Source organism: Cyrtonyx montezumae, unplaced genomic scaffold (assembly GCF_038088225.1).
Source record: "Cyrtonyx montezumae isolate F1298 unplaced genomic scaffold, pur_monq_1.0 scaffold_191, whole genome shotgun sequence".
In the NCBI taxonomy this organism is placed as follows: domain Eukaryota; kingdom Metazoa; phylum Chordata; class Aves; order Galliformes; family Odontophoridae; genus Cyrtonyx; species Cyrtonyx montezumae.
The window spans coordinates 6,895-31,698 of NW_027071927.1; the positions used below are offsets into that span (position 1 = coordinate 6,895).

The 24,804-nt window shown below is 62.8% G+C and overlaps 1 protein-coding gene across 1 annotated transcript; it reads right to left on the reverse strand.

Annotated features, from left to right (window-relative positions):
- Positions 1-132: 132 nt before the first annotated feature.
- RBM23 (RNA binding motif protein 23) lies at positions 133-21,381 on the reverse strand. Its single transcript, XM_065735655.1, has 14 exons — positions 21,301-21,381; positions 18,333-18,407; positions 16,230-16,265; positions 16,070-16,131; positions 13,789-13,833; positions 11,881-11,976; positions 10,752-10,805; positions 8,583-8,700; positions 7,326-7,478; positions 4,537-4,674; positions 3,721-3,786; positions 2,215-2,389; positions 1,056-1,148; positions 133-206 (listed from the first exon to the last, which is right to left on the reverse strand). Exons 1-14 carry the CDS (start codon positions 21,328-21,330, stop codon positions 133-135), a joined length of 1,215 nt encoding a protein of 404 aa, XP_065591727.1. The 5' UTR covers positions 21,331-21,381.
- Positions 21,382-24,804: the final 3,423 nt, after the last annotated feature.

Consider the following 24,804-nt stretch of genomic DNA (forward strand, 5'->3'; position numbering starts at 1 on the left):
TTCCATTTGGCTTTGCCTTTTCCCCCTCCCCCTTCTGCCCCGCCCCTTTTAGCCCCTCCCCTTCAGCCACTCCCATCCCGTTAAGCCCCGCCCCTTCCGGCCCCGCCCCTTCCGGCCCCGCCCCTCGGGTACTCACATGGTCTGAGGGCTGAAGAGCCCCGACAGCGTCAGACACTGCGACGCCAAGTTCAGCGCCGGGGACAGCGCTGTGGGGCAGACCCATAGCGACACACTGAGACCCACAGCGGGACCCATAGAGACCCATAGCGACACACTGAGACCCATAGCGACCCATAGAGACCCATAGAGACCCACAGCGACCCATAGAGACCCATAGCGACACACTGAGACCCACAGCGACCCACAGCGACCCATAGAGACCCATAGCGACACACTGAGACCCACAGCGACCCACAGCGGGACCCACAGCGACCCATAGCAACCCATAGAGACCCATAGCGACACACTGAGACCCACAGCGGGACCCATAGAGACCCACAGCGGCCCATAGCGACCCATAGAGACCCATAGCGACTCACAGAGACCCACAGCGGGACCCATAGCGACCCATAGAGACCCATAGCGACCCATAGAGACCCACAGCGACAAACTGAGACCCACAGCGACCCATAGAGACCCATAGAGACCCATAGCGACCCATAGAGACCCACAGTGACCCACAGTGACCCATAGAGACCCACAGCGACACACTGAGACCCATAGCGACCCATAGAGACCCATAGCGACCCACAGCGACCCATGGAGACCCATAGAGACCCACAGGGACCCATAGAGACCCATAGAGACCCATAGAACCCCAGCCCCGCCCCACAGCGCCCCATAGCGCCCCACAGCACCCCACCCCACAGCACCCCGCCCCACAGCGCCCCATAGCGCCCCACAGCACCCCACCCCACAGCACCCCGCCCCACAGCGCCCCATAGCGCCCCACAGCACCCCACCCCACAGCACCCCCGCCCCACAGCGCCCCATAGCGCCCCACAGCACCCCACCCCACAGCACCCCGCCCCACAGCGCCCCATAGCGCCCCACACCTGTGAGTGCGGCGGGGTTGAGGGCTCCGAGGGGCAGCGCCCCATTGATCTGCAGCGCCGTGGGGGCAGCGCCGGGCAACTGCAGCCCCGAACCTGTGGGGCACAGATGTGGGGCAGCCCCACGGACAACACACAGCCTGCCCCACAACTCGGCCCCACAGCCTGCCCCACAACTCAGCCCCACAACTCGGCCCCATACCCTGCCCCACACCCGCCCCACACCCACCCCATACCCTGCCCCACACCTGCCCCACACCCACCCCATACCCTGCCCCATACCCCACCTCACACCCACCCCATATCCTGCCCCACACTGGCCCCACACCAACCCCATATCCTGCCCCACATCTGCCCCATATCCTGCCCCACACCCACCCCATATCCCACCCCACACCCACCCCACACCCACTCCATACCCCACCCCACACCCACCCCATATCCTGCCCCACATCTGCCCCATATCCTGCCCCACACCCACCCCATATCCTGCCCCACACCCACCCCACACCCACCCCATATCCCACCCCACATCCACCCCATACCCGCCCCACACTGACCCTATATCCCACCCCACATCCACCCCACACCCACCCCACACCTACCCCATACCCCACCCCACCCCCGCGCCACCCCCACCCCACACCCTGCCCCACACCCACCCCATATCCCGCCCCACACCCACCCCACACTGACCCCACCCCCGCCCCACACGCACCCCATATCCTGCCCCACACCCACCCCATATCCCGCCCCACACCCACCCCACACCCTGCCCCACACCCACCCCATACCCCGCCCCACACTGACCCCACCCCCGCCCCACACGCACCCCATATCCTGCCCCACACCCACCCCATATCCCGCCCCACACCCACCCCACACCCTGCCCCACACCCACCCCACACCCACCCCACACTGACCCCACCCCCGCCCCACACCCCGCCCCACACCCACCCCATATCCCGCCCCACACCCACCCCATACCCCACCGCACCCCCGCCCCACACCCCACCCCACACCCACCCCACACCCACCCCACACTGACCCCACCCCCGCCCCACACCCACCCCATACCCCACCCCACACCCACCCCATATCCCGCCCCACACCCACCCCATATCCTGCCCCACACCCACCCCACACCCTGCCCCACACGCACCCCATATCCTGCCCCCCTGCGCGGCGCTGTCGTCGCCGTCGGGCCCCTCGGGGAAGGCGACGTCGGTGGTTCCGTCGGGGCGCTCGGCCACCTGCCCCACACGCATGGGGCGCCCCGCCAGCTCGAAGCCGTGCAGCTGCTCCAGGGCGCGGCGCGCGCACTCCGCCTCCGCAAACTGTGGGGCAGGGATGTGGGGCAGGGATGTGGGGTGGGGGGTGTGGGGTGTGGGGCAGGGATGGGGGTAATAGGGTGGGGTGGGGGGTAGGGGGAGTGGGATGATGGGCTGAGCTATGGGGCAGGGATGTGGGGCTGAGCTATGGGGCAGGGATGTGGGGTGGGGGGTGTGGGGTGTGGGGCAGGGATGGGGGTAATAGGGTGGGGTGGGGGGTAGGGGGAGTGGGATGATGGGCTGAGTTATGGGGCAGGGATGTGGGGCTGAGCTATGGGGCAGGGATGTGGGGCTGAGCTATGGGGCAGGGATGTAGGGCTGAGCTATGGGGCAGGGATGTGGTTGAGGGGCTGAGCTATGGGGCAGGGATGTGGGGCTGAGCTATGGGGCAGGGATGTGGTTGAGGGGCTGAGCTATGGGGCAGGGATGTAGGGCTGAGCTATGGGGCAGGGATGTGGTTGAGGGGCTGAGCTATGGGGCAGGGATGTAGGGCTGAGCTATGGGGCAGGGATGTGGTTGAGGGGCTGAGCTATGGGGCAGGGATGTAGGGCTGAGCTATGGGGCAGGGATGTAGGGCAGAGCTGTGGGGCTGAGCTATGGGGCAGGGATGTGGGGCTGAGCTATGGGGCGCCCCGCCAGCTCGAAGCCGTGCAGCTGCTCCAGGGCGCGGCGCGCGCACATCCGCCTCCGCAAACTGTGGGGCAGGGATGTGGGGCTGAGCTATGGGGCTGAGCTATGGGGTATGGATGTGGCTGAGGGGATGAGCTATGGGGCTGAACTATGGGGCAGGGATGTGGGCCTGAGCTATGGGGCAGGGATGTGGTTGAGGGGCTGAGCTATGGGGCTGAGCTATGGGGCAGGGATGTGGGGCTGAGCTATGGGGCAGGGATGTGGGGCTGAGCTATGGGGCTGAGCTATGGGGCAGGGATGTGGTTGAGGGGCTGAGCTATGGGGCAGGGATGTGGGGCTGAGCTATGGAGCTGAGCTATGGGGCAGGGATGTGGGGCTGAGCTATGGGGCTGAGCTATGAGGCTGAGCTATGGGGCAGGGATGTGGTTGAGGGGCTGAGCTATGGGGCTGAGCTATGGAGCAGGGATGTAGGGCAGAGCTGTGGGGCTGAGCTATGGGGCAGGGATGTGGGGCTGATCTATGGGGCTGAGCTATGGGGCTGAGCTATGGGGCAGGGATGTGGTTGAGGGGCTGAGCTATGGGGCTGAGCTATGGAGCAGGGATGTGGGGCAGCGCTATGGGACTGAGCTATGGGGCAGGGATGTGGGGCGGCGCTATGGGGCAGGGATGTGGGGCGGCGCTATGGGGCGGCGCTATGGGGCACGCACGGTGATGAAGCCGTATCCCTTGGACTGCCCGGTGTCGGGGTCGTGCATCAGCACAATGTTATCGATCTGTGGGGAGAAACGCACGGCTGCCCCACAGCGCCCCACACTGACCCATAGCGCCCCATAGAGACCCCAGGCCCCCCATTCCCACCCCATAACCACCCCATATCCCCCCATAACCCCCCATATCCACCCCATATCCCCTCTCAGCTGCCCCATAGCGCCCCATAACTGCCCCATAACCCCCCATATCCGCCCCATATCCCCCCATTCCCACCCCATATCCCCCCATATCCCCCCATATCCCCCCATTCCCACCCCATATCCCCCCATATCCCCCCATAACCGCCCCATATCCCCCATAACCACCCCATAACCCCCCATTCCCACCCCATATCCCCCCATAACTGCCCCATATCCCCCCATAACCGCCCCATAACCACCCCATATCCCCCCATAACCACCCCATAACCGCCCCATATCCCCCCATATCCCCCATTATCCCCCTATATCCCCCCATATCCCCCCATTCCCACCCCATATCCCCCCATAACCCCCCATTCCCACCCCATATCCCCCCATATCCCCCCATTCCCACCCCATAACCACCCCATAACCCCCCATAACCACCCCATATCCCCCCATTCCCACCCCATATCCCCCCATAACCACCCCATATCCCCCCATAACCCCCCATTCCCACCCCATATCCCCCCATAACCCCCCATTCCCACCCCATATCCCCCCATAACCGCCCCATATCCCCCCCGTACCGCCCCCCAAGCATCCGGTGCGCGCCCCACAGCCGCCCCACACCTTGCCGAAGGGCTCGAAGATGCCGCGCAGCATGTCGGTGGTGATGTTGCAGTGCAGGGCCCCCACGTAGAGGCGCATGGGACCCCCGCCCCCCTTCTGCAGGGAGCTGGCCATGGCCGCCAGGCGGTTCTTCTCCGCCTGCGGGGGGCAGTGCGACCCACTGCGACCCACTGCGACCCACTGCGACCCACTGCGACCCACAGCGACCCACTGCGACCCACAGAGACCCATAGGGACCCATATAGACCCCATAGAGACCCATAGGGACCCATAGAGACGCATAGAGACACATAGGGACCCATAGAGACCCATAGGGACCCACAGAGACCCATAGGGACCCATAGAGACCCATAGGGACCCATAGGGACCCATAGAGACCCACAGAGACCCACAGAGACCCATAGAGACCCATAAAGATCCATAGAGACCCACAGGGACCCACAGCAACCCACAGGGACCCATAGAGACCCATAGGGACCCACAGCGACCCATAGGGACCCATAGAGATGCATAGAGACACATAGGGACCCAGAGAGACCCATAGAGACCCATAGAGACCCATAGAGACCCATAGGGACCCATAGGGACCCATAGAGACCCATAGAAACCCATAGGGACCCACAGGGACCCATAGGGACCCATAGAGACCCACTGCGACCCACTGCGACCCACAGGGACCCATAGGGACCCATAGAGACCCATAGGGACCCATAGGGACCCATAGAGACCCATAGGGACCCATAGAGACGCATAGAGACCCATAGGGACCCATAGAGACCCATAGAGACCCATAGAGACCCACAGGGACCCACAGGGACCCATAGGGACACATAGAGACCCATAGAGACCCACAGGGACCCATAGAGACCCATAGAGACCCATAGGGACCCATAGGGACCCATAGAGACCCATAGAGACCCACAGGGACCCATAGGGACAAATAGGGACCCATAGAAACCCACAGGGACCCATAGAGACCCATAGAGACCCATAAGGACCCACAGAGACCCATTGGGACCCATAGGGACCCATAGAGACCCATAGAGACCCACAGAGACCCATAGGGACCCATAGAGACGCATAGAGATGCATAGGGACCCATAGAGACCCACAGGGACCCATAGGGACCCATAGAGACCCCATAGAGACCCACAGGGACCCACAGGGACCCAAAGGGACCCACAGAGACCCATAGGGACCCATAGAGACCCATAGAGACCCATAGAGACCCATAGGGACCCATAGGGACCCACAGGGACCCATAGAGACCCATAGAGACCCACAGAGACCCATAGGGACCCACAGAGACCCATAGGGACCCATAGAGACCCATAGGGACCCATAGAGCCCCATAGAGCCCCATAACCACCCCTTAGCGCCCCATAGAGCCCCATATCCCCCCAGTAGAGCCCCATAGAGACCCAGATCCCCTCAATAGAGCCCCATAAGTGCCCCATAGAGACCCATAGAGCCCCATAGAGACCCATAAGTGCCCCATAGAGACCCATAGAGCCCCATAAGTGCCCCACAGAGACCCATAGAGCCCCATAAGTGCCCCATAGAGACCCATAGAGCCCCATAGAGACCCATAAGTGCCCCATAGAGACCCATAGAGCCCCATAAGTGCCCCACATCCCCCCACACCCCCCCTTAGAGCCCCTTAGAGCCCCATATCCCCACTTTAGAGCCCCACATCCCCCCCTTAGAGCCCCATATCCCCCCCCCAGAGCCCCGTAGGGACCCCAGCCCCCCAAGTGTGGGGCAGCCCCCCACCTGCGAGGCCTGGACGATGATGGGCACGCCGAGCAGGCGCTGCCCGCTGAGCCCTATGGCCACCCCATAACCTCCCCATACAGCCCCATAACCACCCCATACAGCCCCATAACCACCCCACACAGCCCCACAGAGACCCATAGAGCCCCATAGAGCCCCATAACCTCCCTCAGTGCCCCATAGAGCCCCATATGTCCCCAATAGAGCCCCATATCCCCCCAATATAGCCCCATAGGGACCCATAAGTGCCCCATAGAGCCCCATAGAGCCCCATAAGTGCCTCATAGAGACCCATAGAGACCCATAAGTGCCCCATAGAGCCCCATAAGTGCCCCACATCCCCCCCACATCCTCCCCTTAGAGCCCCAATAGAGCCCCAATAGAGCCCCATATCCCCCCCCCAGAGCCCCATATCCCCCCCCCAGAGCCCCATAGGGACCCCAGTCCCAGCCCAGCCCCCCAAGTGTGGGGCAGCCCCCCACCTGCGAGGCCTGGACGATGATGGGCACGCCGAGCAGGCGCTGCCCGCTGAGCCCTATGGCCACCCCATAACCTCCCCATACAGCCCCATAGCCACCCCATACAGCCCCATAACCACCCCACACAGCCCCATAACCACCCCACACAGCCCCATAACCACCCCACACAGCCCCACAGAGACCCATAGAGCCCCATAGAGCCCCATATCCCCCCAATAGAGCCCCATATCCCCCCAATATAGCCCCATAGAGACCCAGATCCCCTCAATAGAGCCCCATAGAGCCCCATAAGTGCGCCATAGAGACCCATAGAGCCCCATAAGTGCCCCATAGAGACCCATAAGTGCCCCATAGAGACCCATAGAGACCCATAAGTGCCCCATAGCACCCCACAAGTGCCCCACATCCCCCCTTTAGCACCCCCATAGAGCCCCAATAGAGCCCCTTAGAGCCCCATATCCCCACTTTAGAGCCCCATATCCCCCCCCCAGAGCCCCATAGGGACCCCAGCCCCCCAAGTGTGGGGCAGCCCCCCACCTGCGAGGCCTGGACGATGATGGGCACGCCGAGCAGGCGCTGCCCGCTGAGCCCTATGGCGAGGGGCACGGCGTGCATCTCGCAGAACTCCACGTACGCGATCCCTTTGGAGCGCCGCGAGTTGCGGTCCGAAATGATGCGCACGTCCCGCACCTGTGGGGCACGCCGACCCATAGCGACCCACGGGGAGACACGGGGACCCACCGCGACCCATAGGGACCCATAGGGACCCATAGGGACCCATAGAGACCCACAGGGACCCATAGCGACCCACAGATCAACACAGGGACCCACAGAGACCCACAAGGAGACACTGGGACCCATAGAGACCCATAGGGACCCACAGAGACCCATAGGGACCCATAGAGACCCACAGGGAGACACTGGGACCCATAGGGACACATAGAGACACATAGGGACCCACAGAGACCCATAGAGACCCATAGGGACCCATAGAGAGACATTGGGACCCATAGAGACCCATAGGGATCCATAGGGACCCACAGGGACCCATAGAGACCCACAGGGACCCATAGAGACCCATAGGGACCCACAGGGACCCATAGAGACCCCATAGAGATCCGTAGTGCCCCACAGGGACCCATAGGAACCCACAGAGTCCCACAGAGACCCATAGGGACCCATAGAGACCCACAGGGACCCATAGAGACCCATAGGGACCCACAGGGACCCATAGAGACCCCATAGAGATCCGTAGTGCCCCAGAGGGACCCATAGGAACCCACAGAGTCCCACAGAGACCCATAGGGACCCATAGAGACCCATAGAGACACATAGGGACCCACAGAGACCCATAGAGACCCATAGGGACCCATAGAGACCCACAGAGACCAATAGGGACCCATAGAGACCCACAGGGACCCATAGAGACCCACAGAGACCCATAGAGACCCATAGAGATCCATAGAGACCCATAGGGACCCATAGAGACCCATAGAGACCCATAGGGACCCATAGAGACCCATAGAGACCCATAGAGACCCATAGGGACCCACAGGGACCCATAGAGACCCATAGGGACCCATAGGGACCCATAGGGACCCATAGAGACCCATAGAGACCCATAGAGACCCACAGAGACCCATAGAGACCCATAGGGACCCATAGAGACCCATAGAGACCCATAGAGACCCACAGGGACCCATAGAGACCCATAGGGACCCACAGGGACCCATAGAGACCCATAGAGCCCCCAATGACCTTTGACCCCCCGGTGACCTTTGACCCCGGCCTGACCTTCCCGACGGCGGAGAAGAAGTCCTCGAGGTCGCGGGGTCGGATGCGGGCGGCCAACTGCATACAGAACACGGTGCGCGCGTCCCGCTCCTCCGGGCTCAGGCTGCCCGCCGCCTCCCTGCGACCCACAGCGACCCACAGCTGCCCCACAGCGCCCCACAGCTGCCCCACAGCGGCCCCATAGCAGCCTCATAGCGATCCCATAGCTGCCCCATAGCGGCCTCGTAGTGACCCCATAGCTGCCCCAGAGCTGCCCCATAGCGGCCCCATAGCGACCCCATAGCTGCCCCATAGCGACCCCATAGCTGCCCCATAGCGGCCTCATAGTGACCCCATAGCTGCCCCCGAGCGGCCCCATAGCTGCCCCATAGCTGCCTCATAGCGATCCCATAGCTGCCCCATAGCGGCCTCATAGTGACCCCAGAGCTGCCCCATAGCGGCCCCATAGCGCCCCACAGCTGCCCCACAGCTGCCCCATAGCGGCCCCATAGCGACCCACAGCTGCATACAGAACACGGTGCGCGCGTCCCGCTCCTCCGGGCTCAGGCTGCCCGCCGCCTCCCTGCGACCCACAGCGACCCACAGCTGCCCCACAGCGCCCCACAGCTGCCCCACAGCGGCCCCATAGCAGCCTCATAGCGATCCCATAGCTGCCCCATAGCGGCCTCGTAGTGACCCCATAGCTGCCCCAGAGCTGCCCCATAGCGGCCCCATAGCGACCCCATAGCTGCCCCATAGCGACCCCATAGCTGCCCCATAGCGGCCTCATAGTGACCCCATAGCTGCCCCCGAGCGGCCCCATAGCTGCCCCATAGCTGCCTCATAGCGATCCCATAGCTGCCCCATAGCGGCCTCATAGTGACCCCAGAGCTGCCCCATAGCGGCCCCATAGCGCCCCACAGCTGCCCCACAGCTGCCCCATAGCGGCCCCATAGCGACCCACAGCTGCATACAGAACACGGTGCGCGCGTCCCGCTCCTCCGGGCTCAGGCTGCCCGCCGCCTCCCTGCGACCCACAGCGACCCACAGCTGCCCCACAGCGCCCCACAGCTGCCCCACAGCGGCCCCATAGCAGCCTCATAGCGATCCCATAGCTGCCCCATAGCGGCCTCGTAGTGACCCCATAGCTGCCCCAGAGCTGCCCCATAGCGGCCCCATAGCGACCCCATAGCTGCCCCATAGCGACCCCATAGCTGCCCCATAGCGGCCTCATAGTGACCCCATAGCTGCCCCCGAGCGGCCCCATAGCTGCCCCATAGCTGCCTCATAGCGATCCCATAGCTGCCCCATAGCGGCCTCATAGTGACCCCAGAGCTGCCCCATAGCGGCCCCATAGCGCCCCACAGCTGCCCCACAGCTGCCCCATAGCGACCCACAGCTGCATACAGAACACGGTGCGCGCGTCCCGCTCCTCCGGGCTCAGGCTGCCCGCCGCCTCCCTGCGACCCACAGCGACCCACAGCTGCCCCACAGCGCCCCACAGCTGCCCCACAGCGGCCCCATAGCGGCCCCATAGCTGCCTCATAGCGATCCCATAGCTGCCCCATAGCGGCCTCGTAGTGACCCCAGAGCTGCCCCAGAGCTGCCCCATAGCTGCCCCATAGCGGCCTCATAGTGACCCCAGAGCTGCCCCATAGCTGCCCCATAGCAGCCCCATAGCTGCCCCATAGCGGCCCCAGAGCGGCCCCATAGCTGCCCCATAGCGGCCTCATAGTGACCCCAGAGCTGCCGCATAGCTGCCCCAGAGCGGCCCCATAGCGGCCCCATAGCAGCCCCATAGCGACCCCATAGCTGCCCCATAGCTGCCTCATAGCGATTCCATAGCTGCCCCATAGCGATCCCATAGCTGCCCCATAGTGACCCCATAGCTGCCCCACAGCTGCCCCATAGCTGCCCCATAGCGGCCTCATAGCTGCCCCACAGCTGCCCCATAGCGACTCAGTCACCCTGCCCCCCAAGTCCTCCCGCCCCCCAAGTCCCCCTGCTGCCCCCTAAGTCCTCCTGCCCCCCAAGTCCTCCTCCTGCCCTTCAAGTCCTCCCGCCCCCAAGTACCCCTCCTGCCCCCCAAGTCCCCCTGCCCCCCAAGTCCCTCTCCTGCCCCCCAAGTCCCTCTCCTGCCCCCCAAGTTCCCCTCCTGCCCCCCAAGTCCCCCCGCCCCACGGCGCTCACCGCACGGGGCTCTTCTCGCGGTACAGCGGACTCTTGCTGTGCCCGAAGCGCCGCCTGCCCCACAGCGACCCCACATCAGTGGGGCAGCCCCACAGTGACCCTCCAAATCCCACAGGGACCCCATAGCCCCCCCCAGCCCCCCAATCCCACCCCATAGCCCCGCAATATCACCCCATAGCCCCCCAGCCCCACCCCATAGGACCCCATATCCCCCCATAGGACCCCATACCCCCCCCATAGGACCCCATATCCCCCCATAGGACCTCATATCCCCCCATACGACCCTATTCCCCCCAGTCCCACCCCATAGGACCCCATAGGACCCCATACCCCTCCCATAGGACCCCATATCCCCCCATACGACCCTATTCCCCCCAGTCCCACCCCATAGGACCCCATATCCCCCCACAGGACCCCGTATCCCCCCATAGGACCCCATATCCCCCCCCATAGGACCACATATCCCCCCACAGGACCCCATAACCCCCCATATCCCCCCACAGGACCCCATAGGACCCTATTCCCCCCAGTCCCACCCCATAGGACCCCATAGGACCCCATATCCCCCCCATAGGACCCCACAGGACCCCATATCCCCCCATAGGACCCCATATCCCCCCATAGGACCCTATTCCCCCCAGTCCCACCCCATAGGACCCCATAGGACCCCATACCCCCCCCCAGAGGACCCCACAGGACCCCATATCCCCCCATATCCCCCCCCATAGGACCCCATATCCCCCCATAGGACCCCATACCCCCCCCATAGGACCCTATATCCCCCCGTACCCCCCCCCACAGGACCCCACAGGACCCCATATCCCCCCATAGGACCCCATATCCCCCCATAGGACCCCATACCCCCCCCCATAGGACCCCACAGGACCCCATATCCCCCCACAGGACCCCATATCCCCCCATAGGACCCCATATCTCCCCATAGGACCCCATATCCCCCCATACCCCCCCCCATATCCCCCCATATCCCCCCCACAGGACCCCATATCCCTCCACAGGACCCCATACCCCCCCCATAGGACCCCATACCCCCCCGTACCCCCCCCCATAGGACCCCGCAGGACCCCATATCCCCCCCCGTAGGACCCCGCAGCCCCCCGGCCGTGGGTACCGGCGGTCGTCGCGGCGTCGCTCTCTGCTGCGGGAGCGGCGGCGGTCGCGGCTGCGGTGGCGGTGGCGGCTGCGGGAACGGCGGCGCCGCTCACGGCTGCGTGGGGGAGGGGCAGCCGGGGGTCAGAGGGCACGGGGTGGGGCAGCTGGGGGTCAGAGGGAGGGGGGGAGGGGCATCCGGGGCTCAGAGGGCGCGGGGTGGGGCAGCTGGGGGTCAGAGGGAGGGGGGAGGGGCATCCGGGGGTCAGAGGGCACGGGGGAGGGGCAGCCGGGGGTCAGAGGGAGGGGGGAGGGGCATCTGGGGGTCAGAGGGAGGGGGGAGGGGCAGCCGGGGGTCAGAGGGCATGGGGGAGGGGCACCCGGGGGTCAGAGGGCACGGGGGAGGGCAGCCAGGGGTCAGAGGGCGCAGGGGAGGGGAACCCGGGGGTCAGAGGGCATGGGGGAGGAGGGGGGAGGGGCAGCCAGGGGTCAGAGGGAGGGGGGAGGGGCAGCCGGGGGTCAGAGGGCACGGGGGAGGGGCACCCGGGGGTCAGAGGGCACGGGGGAGGGCAGCCAGGGGTCAGAGGGCATGGGATGGGGCAGCCAGGGGTCAGAGGGCGCGGGGTGGGGCAGCCAGGGGTCAGAGGGCACAGGGGAGGGGCACCCAGGGGTCAGAGGGCAAGGGGGAGGAGGGGGGAGGGGCAGCCGGGGGTCAGAGGGCACGGGGGAGGGGCAGCCGGGGGTCAGAGGGCACGGGGGAGGGGCACCTGGGGGTCAGAGGGCACGGGGTGGGGGCATCCGGGGGTCAGAGGGCGCGGGGTGGGGCAGCTGGGGGTCAGAGGGAGGGGGGGAGGGGCACCTGGGGGTCAGAGAGCACGGGGGAGGGGCACCCGGGGGTCAGAGGGCACGGGGGAGGGCAGCCAGGGGTCAGAGGGCATGGGGGAGGGCAGCCAGGGGTCAGAGGGCATGGGATGGGGCAGCCAGGGGTCAGAGGGCGCGGGGTGGGGCAGCCGGGGGTCAGAGGGAGGGGGGGAGGGGCACCTGGGGGTCAGAGGGCACGGGGGAGGAGGGGGGAGGGGCAGCCAGGGGTCAGAGGGCATGGGGGGGAGTGGGGGAGGGGCAGCCAGGGGTCAGAGGGCACAGGGGAGGGGCACCCAGGGGTCAGAGGGCACGGGGGAGGGGCAGCCAGGGGTCAGAGGGCGCAGGGGGAGGGGCACCAAGGGGTCAGAGGGTCAGAGATGGGGGGGTTGGGGGTCAGGGATGGGGGTTGAAGATCGGAGTTGGGGGTTAGGGGTCAGGGATGGGGGTCGGGGGTCAGAGTTGGGGGTTAGGGGTCAGGGATGGGGGTTGAGGGTCGGAGTTGGGGGTTAGGGGTCAGGGCTGGGGGCTGGGGGTCAGGGATGGGGGTTAGGGGTCAGGGCTGGGGGCTGGGGGTCGCGGTTGGGGGTCAGAGATGTGGGTTGGGGGTCACAGTTGGGGGTTGGGGGTCAGGGATGGGGGTTAGGGGTCAGGGCTGGGGGCTGGGGGTCGCGGTTGGGGGTCAGAGATGGGGGTTGGGGGTCACAGTTGGGGGTTGGGGGTCAGGGATGGGGGTTAGGGGTCAGGGATGGGGGTTAGGGGTCAGGGATGGGGGTCGGGGGTCAGAGTTGGGGGTTAGGGGTCAGGGCTGGGGGCTGGGGGTCAGGGATGGGGGTTAGGGGTCAGGGCTGGGGGTTGGAGGTCGCGGTTGGGGGTCACAGATGTGGGTTGGGGGTCAGAGTTGGGGGTTGGGGGTCAGGGATGGGGGTTAGGGGTCAGGGATGGGGGTTGGGGGTTGGGGGTCAGAGTTGGGGGTTGGGGGTCAGAGTTGGGGGTTGGGGGTCGCGGTTGGGGGTCAGAGTTGGGGGCTGGGGGTCGCGGTTGGGGGTCGGGGGGCTGTGGGGTGCCCCACCTGTGTCTGTGCTCTCGGCTGCGGCTGCGGCTCCGTTTGCGACGGCTGCAACGGCGCTGCTCAGACCCTGACCCCCAACCCACTGACGGCCCCCAGTACCGCCCATCCGCCCCATACTGCCCCCTCATAAACCCAACTGTCGGAACCAAAGAGGGTCCCCCCTGGTGAAAAATGACCCCATATTTCCCCCGAAAATATGCCCACATTTTCCCCCAAATCCCCAAAGTTCCCCGATAATCCCCCCATATTCCCCCATAAGTCCCGCCATATTAGGCCCCCCATATTACCCCCATAAGCCCCCCATTAGGGAACCCAATGTAACCCCATGTGGCAAAGTGTTGCCCCTAGTTTGACCCCATAGACCCCATTCAGAAACCTGTCCCCCCATAATCCCTCCCATAACCCCTCCCCATAATCCCCCATATTTCCCCCCATAATCCTCGCCATAATCACCCCACAATCCCCATATTTCCCACTATAATCCCCCCATATGTTTCCCACTGTGAATCCCTCCCCATAATCCCCCCTACAATCCCCCCATATTTCCCCCCATCCCCCAATAGATCCACCCATCCTCCCCAATGTTCCTCCTATAATCCCCCCATATTTCCCCCATAATCCTCCCATAATCCCCCCATATTTCCCCCCATTATCCCCCCATATTTCCCCCTACAATCCCTCATAATCCCCCCATATTTCCCCCCATAATCCCCCCATATTTCCCCCCACAATCCTCCCATAACCCCCCCGTACTGCCCCCCATAATCCCCCCATATTTTCTCCTATAATCCCCCCATATTTCCCCCATTATCCCCCCTATAATCCCCCCATACTGCCCCCATAATCCCCCATATTTCCCCCCATAATCCTCCCCCCCATAATCCCCCCATAACCCTCCCATACTGCCCCCCATAATCCCCATATTTCCCCCCATTATCCCCCCATATTTCCCCCCACAATCCTCCCATAATCCCCCCATACTGCCCCCATAATCCCCCCACAATCCCCCCATATTTCTCCTATAATCCCCCCATATTTCCCCCCATAATCCCCCAATAATCCTCCATAATCCCCCCATATTTCCCCCCATATTTCCCCCTATAATCCCTCATAATCCCCCCATATTTCCCACTATATCCCCCCATATTCCCCCCTATAATCCCCATACTGCCCCCCATAACCCCCCCATACTGCCCCCATAATCCCCTATAATCCCCCCATATTTCCCCCCATATTCCCCCCTATAATCCCCATAACCCCCCCATAATCCCCCCATACTGCCCCCATAATCCCTCCATATTTCCCCCTATAATCCCCCCATATTTCCCCCCTATAATCCCCCAATAATCCTCCCATAATCCCCCCATAATCCTCCCCATATTTCCCCCCATAATCCCCATATTTCTCCCCATAATCCCCCCCATAATCCCCCATAATCCCCCCCATATTTCCCCCCATAATCCCCCATATTTCCCCCCATAATCCCCCATAATCCCCCCCCATTCCTCCCCCATAATTCCATTATTCCCCCATAATTTCCCCCATAATTCCCCATTTATTCCCCTCAATATTCCCAATATTCCCCATAATTCCCCCATTTAATCCCCCATAATTCCCCCATTTAATCCCCCAATATTCCCCCATTTATTCCCCATAATTCTCATTATTTCCCTCCATTATTCCCCCCATTATTTCCCCATTATTCCCATTTATTCCCCCGTAATTCCCATTATTCCCCCATCATTTCCCCCAAATCCCCCCCATCATTCCCCACCCCATCATTCCCCCCCATCATCCCCCCCCAATCATTCCCCCCCCGATGCCCCCATCCCATAATAATCCCCCCCATCATCTCCCATCCCATCACTCCCCCCTCCCATCCTTCCCCCCCCACCCCATAATAATCCCCCCACCCACCCCACAATCCCCCCCACCCCATAATAATCCCCCCACCCATAATAATCCCCCCATCCCACCCCATAATAATCCCCCCCCATCCCATAATAGTCCCCGCCCCCCACCCCATAATAGCCCCGCCCCCACCCCATAATAGTCCCGCCCCCATCCCATAATAGCCCCGCCCCCACCCATAATAGCCCCCCCATCCCATAATAGTCCCCCACCCCCACCCCATAATAGTCCCGCCCCCCCACCCCATAATAGTCCCCGCCCCCCACCCCATAATAGCCCCGCCCCCCACCTCATAATAGCCCGCCCCCATCCCATAATAGCCCCGCCCCCCAACCCATAATAGCCCCGCCCCCCATCCCATAATAGTCACCTCCCCCCCCCTCCCCCGCTGTCCTTGCGGTGCTCCCGGTTCTGCTCCTCCGGCGGCGGCGGCTGCGGGGGTCAGAGGTCAAAGGTCACATGCGCGCACAACCACCCCCCCGAAAGGTCAGAGGTGAAAGGTCAGAGGTCAAAGGGTCACCTGTGCGGGCGGAGCTTCGGCGGAGCCTTCGAGGACCCGGCTGCGCCTGACGGGCACCCCAAAGTCACCCCCAAATCCACTCTGACCCCAAAGTGACCCCAACGTGACCCCAGAGTGACCCCAAAAGGGCACAGTGACCCCGAGTGACCCCAACGGGACCCCAAAGTCACCCCCAAATCCACTCTGACCCCAAAGTGACCCCAACGGGACCCCAACGTGACCCCAAAAGGGCACAGTGACCCCGAGTGACCCAAAGTCACCCCCAAATCCACTCTGACCCCGAGTGACCCCAACGTGACCCCAAAAGGGCACAGTGACCCCGAGTGACCCCAACGTGACCCCAAAGTCACCCCAAATCCACTCTGACCCCGAGTGACCCCAACGTGACCCCCAAAGGGCACAGTGACCCCGAGTGACCCCAAAGGGACCCCAACGTGACCCCGAGTGACCCCAAGTGACCCCAAAGGGACCCCAACGTGACCCCAAGTGACCCCGAGTGACCCCAAAGTGACCCCGAAAGGGCACAGTGACCCCGAGTGACCCCAAAGGGACCCCAACGTGACCCCAAGTGACCCCAAAGTGACCCCGAAAGGGCACAGTGACCCCAAGTGACCCCAAAAGGGCACAGTGACCCCAAGTGACCCCAACGTGACCCCAAAGTGACCCCGAGTGACCCCACGTGACCCCAAAAGGGCACAGTGACCGACAGCTGCCCCGCCCCACAGCTGCCCCGCCCCACAGCTGCCCCACCCTATAGCTATCCCCGCCCCACAGCTGCCCCGCCCCACAGCTGCCCCGCCCTATAGCTATCCCCGCCCCACAGCTGCCCCGCCCCACAGCTGCCCCGCCCTATAGCTATCCCCGCCCCACAGCTATCCCCGCCCCACAGCTGCCCCGCCCTATAGCTGCCCCGCCCCACAGCTGCCCCGCCCTATAGCTGCCCCGCCCCACAGCTGCCCCACCCTATAGCTATCCCCGCCCCACAGCTGCCCCACCCTATAGCTGCCCCGCCCCACAGCTGCCCCGCCCCACAGCTGCCCCGCCCTATAGCTATCCCCGCCCCACAGCTGCCCCGCCCCACAGCTGCCCCGCCCTATAGCTATCCCCGCCCCACAGCTGCCCCACCCTATAGCTGCCCCGCCCCACAGCTGCCCCACCCTATAGCTATCCCCGCCCCACAGCTGCCCCACCCTATAGCTGCCCCGCCCCACAGCTGCCCCGCCCCACAGCTGCCCCGCCCTATAGCTATCCCCGCCCCACAGCTGCCCCGCCCCACAGCTGCCCCGCCCTATAGCTATCCCCGCCCCACAGCTGCCCCACCCTATAGCTGCCCCGCCCCACAGCTGCCCCACCCTATAGCTATCCCCGCCCCACAGCTGCCCCACCCTATAGCTGTCCCCGCCCCACAGCTGCCCCACCCCACAGCTGCCCCGCCCTATAGCTGTCCCCGCCCCACAGCTGCCCCGCCCCACAGCTGCCCCACCCTATAGCTATCCCCACCCCATAGCTGCCCCGCCCTATAGCTGCCCCGCCCTATAGCTGCCCCGCCCCACAGCTGCCCCGCCCCACAGCTGCCCCGCCCTATAGCTATCCCCACCCCACAGCTGCCCCGCCCTATAGCTGCCCCACACCACAGCTGCCCCGCCCCACAGCTGTCCCGCCCCCCAGCTGCCCCGCCCCACAGCTGCCCCACCCTATAGCTATCCCCGCCCCACAGCTGCCCCGCCCCACAGCTGCCCCACCCTATAGCTATCCCCGCCCCACAGCTGCCCCGCCCCACAGCTGCCCCGCCCTATAGCTGCCCGCCCTATAGCTGCCCTGCCCTATAGCTGCCCTGCCCCACAGCTGCCCCACCCTATAGCTGTCCCCGCCCCACAGCTGTCCCGCCCCACAGCTGCCCCACCCTATAGCTATCCCCGCCCCACAGCTGCCCCACCCTATAGCTATCCCCGCCCCACAGCTGCCCCGCCCTATAGCTGTCCCCCGCCCCACAGCTGCCCCACCCCACAGCTGCCCCGCCCTATAGCTGTCCCTGCCCCACAGCTGCCCCGCCCCACAGCTGCCCCGCCCTATAGCTGTCCCCGCCCCACAGCTGCCCCGCCCCATAGCGCACCTCCTCCTTCTTGTAGGGCGCCTCCAGCATCGCCTCAATGACGATGTCAAAATCGTCCGACGTCATCGCGTCCGTCTGTGGGGAGAAGCGCTGCCCCATAGCGACCCACGGCGCCCCATAGGGACACACAGGGACCCACAGGGACCCACAGAGACCCATAGCTGCCCCACAGAGACCCATAGCTGCCCCATAGAGACCCAAAGGGACCCATAGCTGCCCCACAGAGACCCACAGAGACTCACAGGGACCCATAGAGACCCACAAAGACCCATAGAGACCCATAGCTGCCCCATAGAGACCCACAGAGACCCATAGGGACCCATAGCTGCCCCATAGAGACCCACAGAGACCCAAAGGGACCCATAGCTGCCCCATAGAGACCCATAGCTGCCCCACAGAGACCCAAAGGGACCCACAGAGACCCATAGGGACCCACAGCGCCCCATAGGGACCCATAGCTGCCCCACAGAGACCCACGACCCACAGGGACCCACAGAGACCCATAGGGACCCATAGAGACCCACAGTTGCCCCAGAGAGACCCACAGAGACCCAAAGGGACCCATAGCTGCCCCATAGAGACCCATAGCTGCCCCACAGAGACCCAAAGGGACCCACAGAGACCCATAGGGACCCACAGAGACCCATAGGGACCCATAGCTGCCCCACAGAGACCCATAGCTGCCCCATAGAGACCCAAAGGGACCCATAGCTGTCCCACAGAGACCCACAGAGACTCATAGGGACCCATAGAGACCCATAGCTGCCCCATAGAGACCCACAGAGACCCATAGAGACCCATAGCTGCCCCATAGAGACCCACTGAGACCCATAGGGACCCATAGCTGCCCCATAGATACCCACAGAGAGCCATAGGGACCCACAGCGCCCCATTGGGACCCACAGGGACCCATAGCTGCCCCATAGAGACCCACAGAGACCCAAAGGGACCCATAGCTGCCCCATAGAGACCCATAGCTGCCCCACAGAGACCCAAAGGGACCCACAGAGACCCATAGGGACCCACAGCGCCCCATAGGGACCCATAGCTGCCCCACAGAGACCCACAGGGACCCACAGAGACCCATAGGGACCCATAGAGACCCACAGTTGCCCCAGAGAGACCCACAGAGACCCAAAGGGACCCATAGCTGCCCCATAGAGACCCATAGCTGCCCCACAGAGACCCAAAGGGACCCACAGAGACCCATAGGGACCCACAGAGACCCATAGGGACCCATAGCTGCCCCACAGAGACCCATAGCTGCCCCATAGAGACCCAAAGGGACCCATAGCTGTCCCACAGAGACCCACAGAGACTCATAGGGACCCATAGAGACCCATAGCTGCCCCATAGAGACCCACAGAGACCCATAGAGACCCATAGCTGCCCCATAGAGACCCACTGAGACCCATAGGGACCCATAGCTGCCCCATAGATACCCACAGAGAGCCATAGGGACCCACAGCGCCCCATTGGGACCCACAGGGACCCATAGCTGCCCCATAGAGACCCACAGAGACCCAAAGGGACCCATAGCTGCCCCATAGAGACCCATAGCTGCCCCACAGAGACCCAAAGGGACCCACAGAGACCCACAGAGACCCATAGGGACCCACAGCGCCCCATAGGGACCCATAGAGACCCACAGAGACCCACAGAGACCCAAAGGGACCCATAGCTGCCCCATAGAGACCCATAGCTGCCCCACAGAGACCCAAAGGGACCCACAGAGACCCATAGGGACCCACAGCGCCCCATAGGGACCCATAGCTGCCCCACAGAGACCCACAGGGACCCACAGAGACCCATAGGGACCCATAGAGACCCACAGTTGCCCCAGAGAGACCCACAGAGACCCAAAGGGACCCATAGCTGCCCCATAGAGACCCATAGCTGCCCCACAGAGACCCAAAGGGACCCACAGAGACCCATAGGGACCCACAGAGACCCATAGGGACCCATAGCTGCCCCACAGAGACCCATAGCTGCCCCATAGAGACCCAAAGGGACCCATAGCTGTCCCACAGAGACCCACAGAGACTCATAGGGACCCATAGAGACCCATAGCTGCCCCATAGAGACCCACAGAGACCCATAGAGACCCATAGCTGCCCCATAGAGACCCACTGAGACCCATAGGGACCCATAGCTGCCCCATAGATACCCACAGAGAGCCATAGGGACCCACAGCGCCCCATTGGGACCCACAGGGACCCATAGCTGCCCCATAGAGACCCACAGAGACCCAAAGGGACCCATAGCTGCCCCATAGAGACCCATAGCTGCCCCACAGAGACCCAAAGGGACCCACAGAGACCCACAGAGACCCATAGGGACCCACAGCGCCCCATAGGGACCCATAGAGACCCACAGAGACCCACAGAGACCCAAAGGGACCCATAGCTGCCCCATAGAGACCCATAGCTGCCCCACAGAGACCCAAAGGGACCCACAGAGACCCACAGAGACCCATAGGGACCCACAGCGCCCCATTGGGACCCATAGTGCCCCATAGAGACCCATATCCCCCCCAACCTCCCCAGTGCCCCATAGCCCCCACTCACCCCTCCCCCCCCCCCCAGCCCCACACCCCCCGCCCCACACCCCCAGCCCCACACCCCCCGCCCCACACCCCCCGCCCCCCCCCCAGCCCCACACCCCCCGCCCCCCCCCCCAGCCCCACACCCCCCGCCCCACTCACCCCTCCCCCCCCCCCCCAGCCCCACACCCCCCGCCCCACACCCCCAGCCCCACACCCCCCGCCCCACACCCCCCGCCCCCCCCCCAGCCCCACACCCCCCGCCCCACTCACCCCTACCCCCCCATCCAGCCCCACACCCCCCTCCCCACACCCCCAGCCCCACACCCCCCGCCCCACACCCCCTGCCCCCCCCCCAGCCCCACACCCCCAGCCCCACACCCCCCGCCCCACACCCCCCGCCCCACGGCTGCCCCACAGCGTCACCTCGTTGCCCGCCTTCCCCCCCGCCTCCATCTCCTCGGGGGGGGCGGCAGCCGCGGGGTCTCCTCCTACGGATGGGGGGGGGGGGGGACCCCAAACCCCAATTAATTCAGGCCCTGATTAATTCAACCCACAATTAATTCACCCCCAATTAATTCAGGCCCCAATTAATTCACCCCCCAATTAATTCAGGCCCCAATTAATTCAACCCCCAATTAATTCAACCCCCAATCATATCATCCCCCGATTAATTCAGGCCCTGATTAATTCAACCCCCAATTAATTAACCCCCCAATTAATTCATCCCCCAATTAACTCATCCCCCAATTAATTCATCCCCCCAATTAATTCATCCCCCCAATTAACTCAACCCCCAATTAATTAACCCCCAATTAATTCATCCCCCAATTAATGCATCCCTCAATTAATTCACCCCGAAATTAATTCATCCCCAATTAATTCATCCCCCAATTAATTCAACCCCCAATCAATTTATCCCCCAATTAATTCCTCCCTTAATTAATTCACCCCCCAATTAATTCAACCCCAATTAAACCCCAATGAATTCAACCCCCCCATTAACTCCAACCCCAATCAATTCAAACCCCCATTAACTCAAACCCCAATTAAACTCCTAATTAATTAGCCCCCCCAATTAATTCAAGCCCCTCCCCCTCCCCCTCTAAACCCCGCCCCCATCGTGACGTCACCCGCGACCCCTCCGAAGGCCCCGCCCTCTTTAACCACGAAGCCCCGCCCCCTCCCTTCCAGGCCCCGCCCCTTAACCCCGCTCCAACCCCCCTCCCCCCCCCCCAAAAACCCGGGGCTCCGCGCATGCGCACAACCGCCCTCCGCTTTCTCCCCGTTTTTCCCCGTTTTAACCGCGATTCTCCGGCCGGATCTCCCCCCGCCCGTCCCCGCGGAGACGTCACGGCGCTCCGGGCGCCGTCCCTCCTCCATGCTGCCCTCACCGGGGCCCTCACCGGGGGCGACGGAATCGGCCGCGGCGGCGGCGGCGGACGCGGCCCTCCAAGATGGCGGCGGCACGGACGGAAGCACCGCGCATGCGCAAAGCTCGCCCCGCCCACCGCGCCCTCCGGTTGGACGGCGGGCGGCGCGCCGAGCGCTCCGATTGGTCGGGGAGGAGGGGAGCGCCGATTGGGTGGGAGAGGGGAGGCGTGGCTCGTATTGGTTGTCGCCCGGACGACGCGGTCCCGCCTCTTCCGGGAGAGGGGTTGCTATGGGAACGAGGCCTGGTTGCGGGGGGCGAAGCCTGAGTGGGGGGAAGGGGGAAAAAGAAACGGGAAATGGGGGAAGAAAAAGGGGAAAATAAAGGGGAAAATGGGAAGAAAGGGGAAAAAGAAACGGAGAAGGGGGAGGAAAGGGGGGAAAGAAACGGGAAATGGAGGAAAAGGGGAAAAAGAAATGGGAAAATGGGAAAAAAGGGGAAAAGAAATGGAGAAGGGGAAGGAAAGGGGAAAAATAAACGGGAAATGGAAAAAAAAAGGGGAAAATAAATGGGAAATGGAGGAAAAAGAGGAAAAATACACAGGGAAATGGAAAAAAAGGGAAAATGAAGGGGAAAATGGAAGAAAAAAGGGGAAAAAGCAACGGGAAATGGAGGAAAAAAGGGAAAAATACACAGAGAAATGAAAAAAAAAGGAAAATAAAGGGGAAAATGGAAAAAAAAGGGGAAAATAAATTGGAAAATGGAAAAAAATGGGGAAAAAATTCTCACCCACCCCAAGATGGCGGCCTCCATTGTCCCACCCCACAGACCCAAAATGGTGGCCCCCATTTCCACCCCACAGCCCCAAGATGGCGGCCCCCATCCCACCCCACAAACCCAAGATGGCGGCCCCCATCCCACCCCACAAACCCAAGATGGCGGCCCCCATTTCCACCTCACAGACCCAAAATGGTGGCCCCCATCCCTTCCCACCCCACAGACCCAAGATGGTGGCCCCCATCCCACCCCACAAACCCAAGATGGCAGCCCCCATCCCACCCCACAGACCCAAGATGGCGGCCCCTATCTCTCCCATCTCCCCCCAAGATGGCGGCCCCTATCTCTCCCATCCCCCCCCAAGATGGCGGCCCCCATCCCACCCCACAAACCCAAGATGGCGGCCGCCGTCCCACCCCACAGACCCAAGATGGCGGCCCCCGTCCCACCCCACAGACCCAAGATGGCGGCCCCCGTTGCCCCGCAGGCGTCGCGGTGAGGAAGGGGCGGTGTGAAGCGTTTTTATTATCCTTTATTTCATTTGATCGGCGTCGATTCATCTGCGGAGCGTGGCAGCGCCGTGGGTCGTGTGGGGCGGAGCACCCACAGAGACGGGCTGGGCTGTGTTGTGTCGTTGTGTCCGTGTGTGGTTGTGTCTGTGTGTTGTGTGGTGTGGTGTCACGTTGTGTCATTGTGTGTTGTGTTGTGTGGTGTCACGTTGTGTACTTGTGTCGTTGTGTGGTTGTGTCATTGTGTCGTTGTGTGGTTGTGTCACTGTGTGGTTGCGTGGTTGTGTCACAGCCCGATGGTGTAGGATCTTTCGGCGGGGTTGTGCAGGGCGGAGCAGTGGGGCTTGTTGTGTGGTTGTGTGGTTGTGTAGCTGTGTCGTTGTGTGGTTGTGTAGTCGGGTAGTTGTGTAGCTGTGTCATTGTGTGGTTGTGTGGTTGTGTCGTTGTGTAGCTGTGTCATTGTGTAGTTGTGTTGTTGTGTAGTTGTGTGGTTGTGTAGTCGTGTTGTTGTGTCGTTGTGTGGTTGTGTCGTTGTGTAGCTGTGTCATTGTGTGGTCGTGTCGTTGTGTGGTTGTGTAGTCGTGTTGTTGTGTAGCTGTGTCATTGTGTGGTTGTGTCGTTGTGTGGTTGTGTAGCTGTGTCATTGTGTGGTTGTGTGGTTGTGTCGTTGTGTAGCTGTGTCATTGTGTGGTTGTGTGGTTGTGTGGTTGTGTAGCTGTGTCATTGTGTGGTTGTGTAGTCGTGTTGTTGTGTCGTTGTGTGGTTGTGTAGTCGTGTGGTTGTGTAGCTGTGTTATTGTGTGGTTGTGTCGTTGTGTGGTTGTGTCGTTGTGTAGCTGTGTCATTGTGTGGTTGTGTCGTTGTGTGGTTGTGTAGTCGTGTTGTTGTGTGGTTGTGTAGTTGTGTAGCTGTGTCATTGTGTGGTCGTGTCGTTGTGTGGTTGTGTAGTCGTGTGGTTGTGTAGCTGTGTCATTGTGTGGTTGTGTCATTGTGTCATTGTGTGGTTGTGTTGTTGTGTAGCTGTGTGGTTGTGTTGTTGTGTAGCTGTGTCATTGTGTGGTTGTGTGGTTGTGTCATTGTGTGGTTGTGTCGTTGTGTGGTTGTGTTGTTGTGTAGCTGTGTCATTGTGTGGTTGTGTCGTTGTGTAGCTGTGTCATTGTGTGGTTGTGTCATTGTGTCATTGTGTGGTTGTGTAGTTGTGTTATCACAGCCCGATGGTGTAGGATCTCCCGGCGGGGTTGTGCAGGGCGGAGCAGTGGGGCTTGTTGTGTGG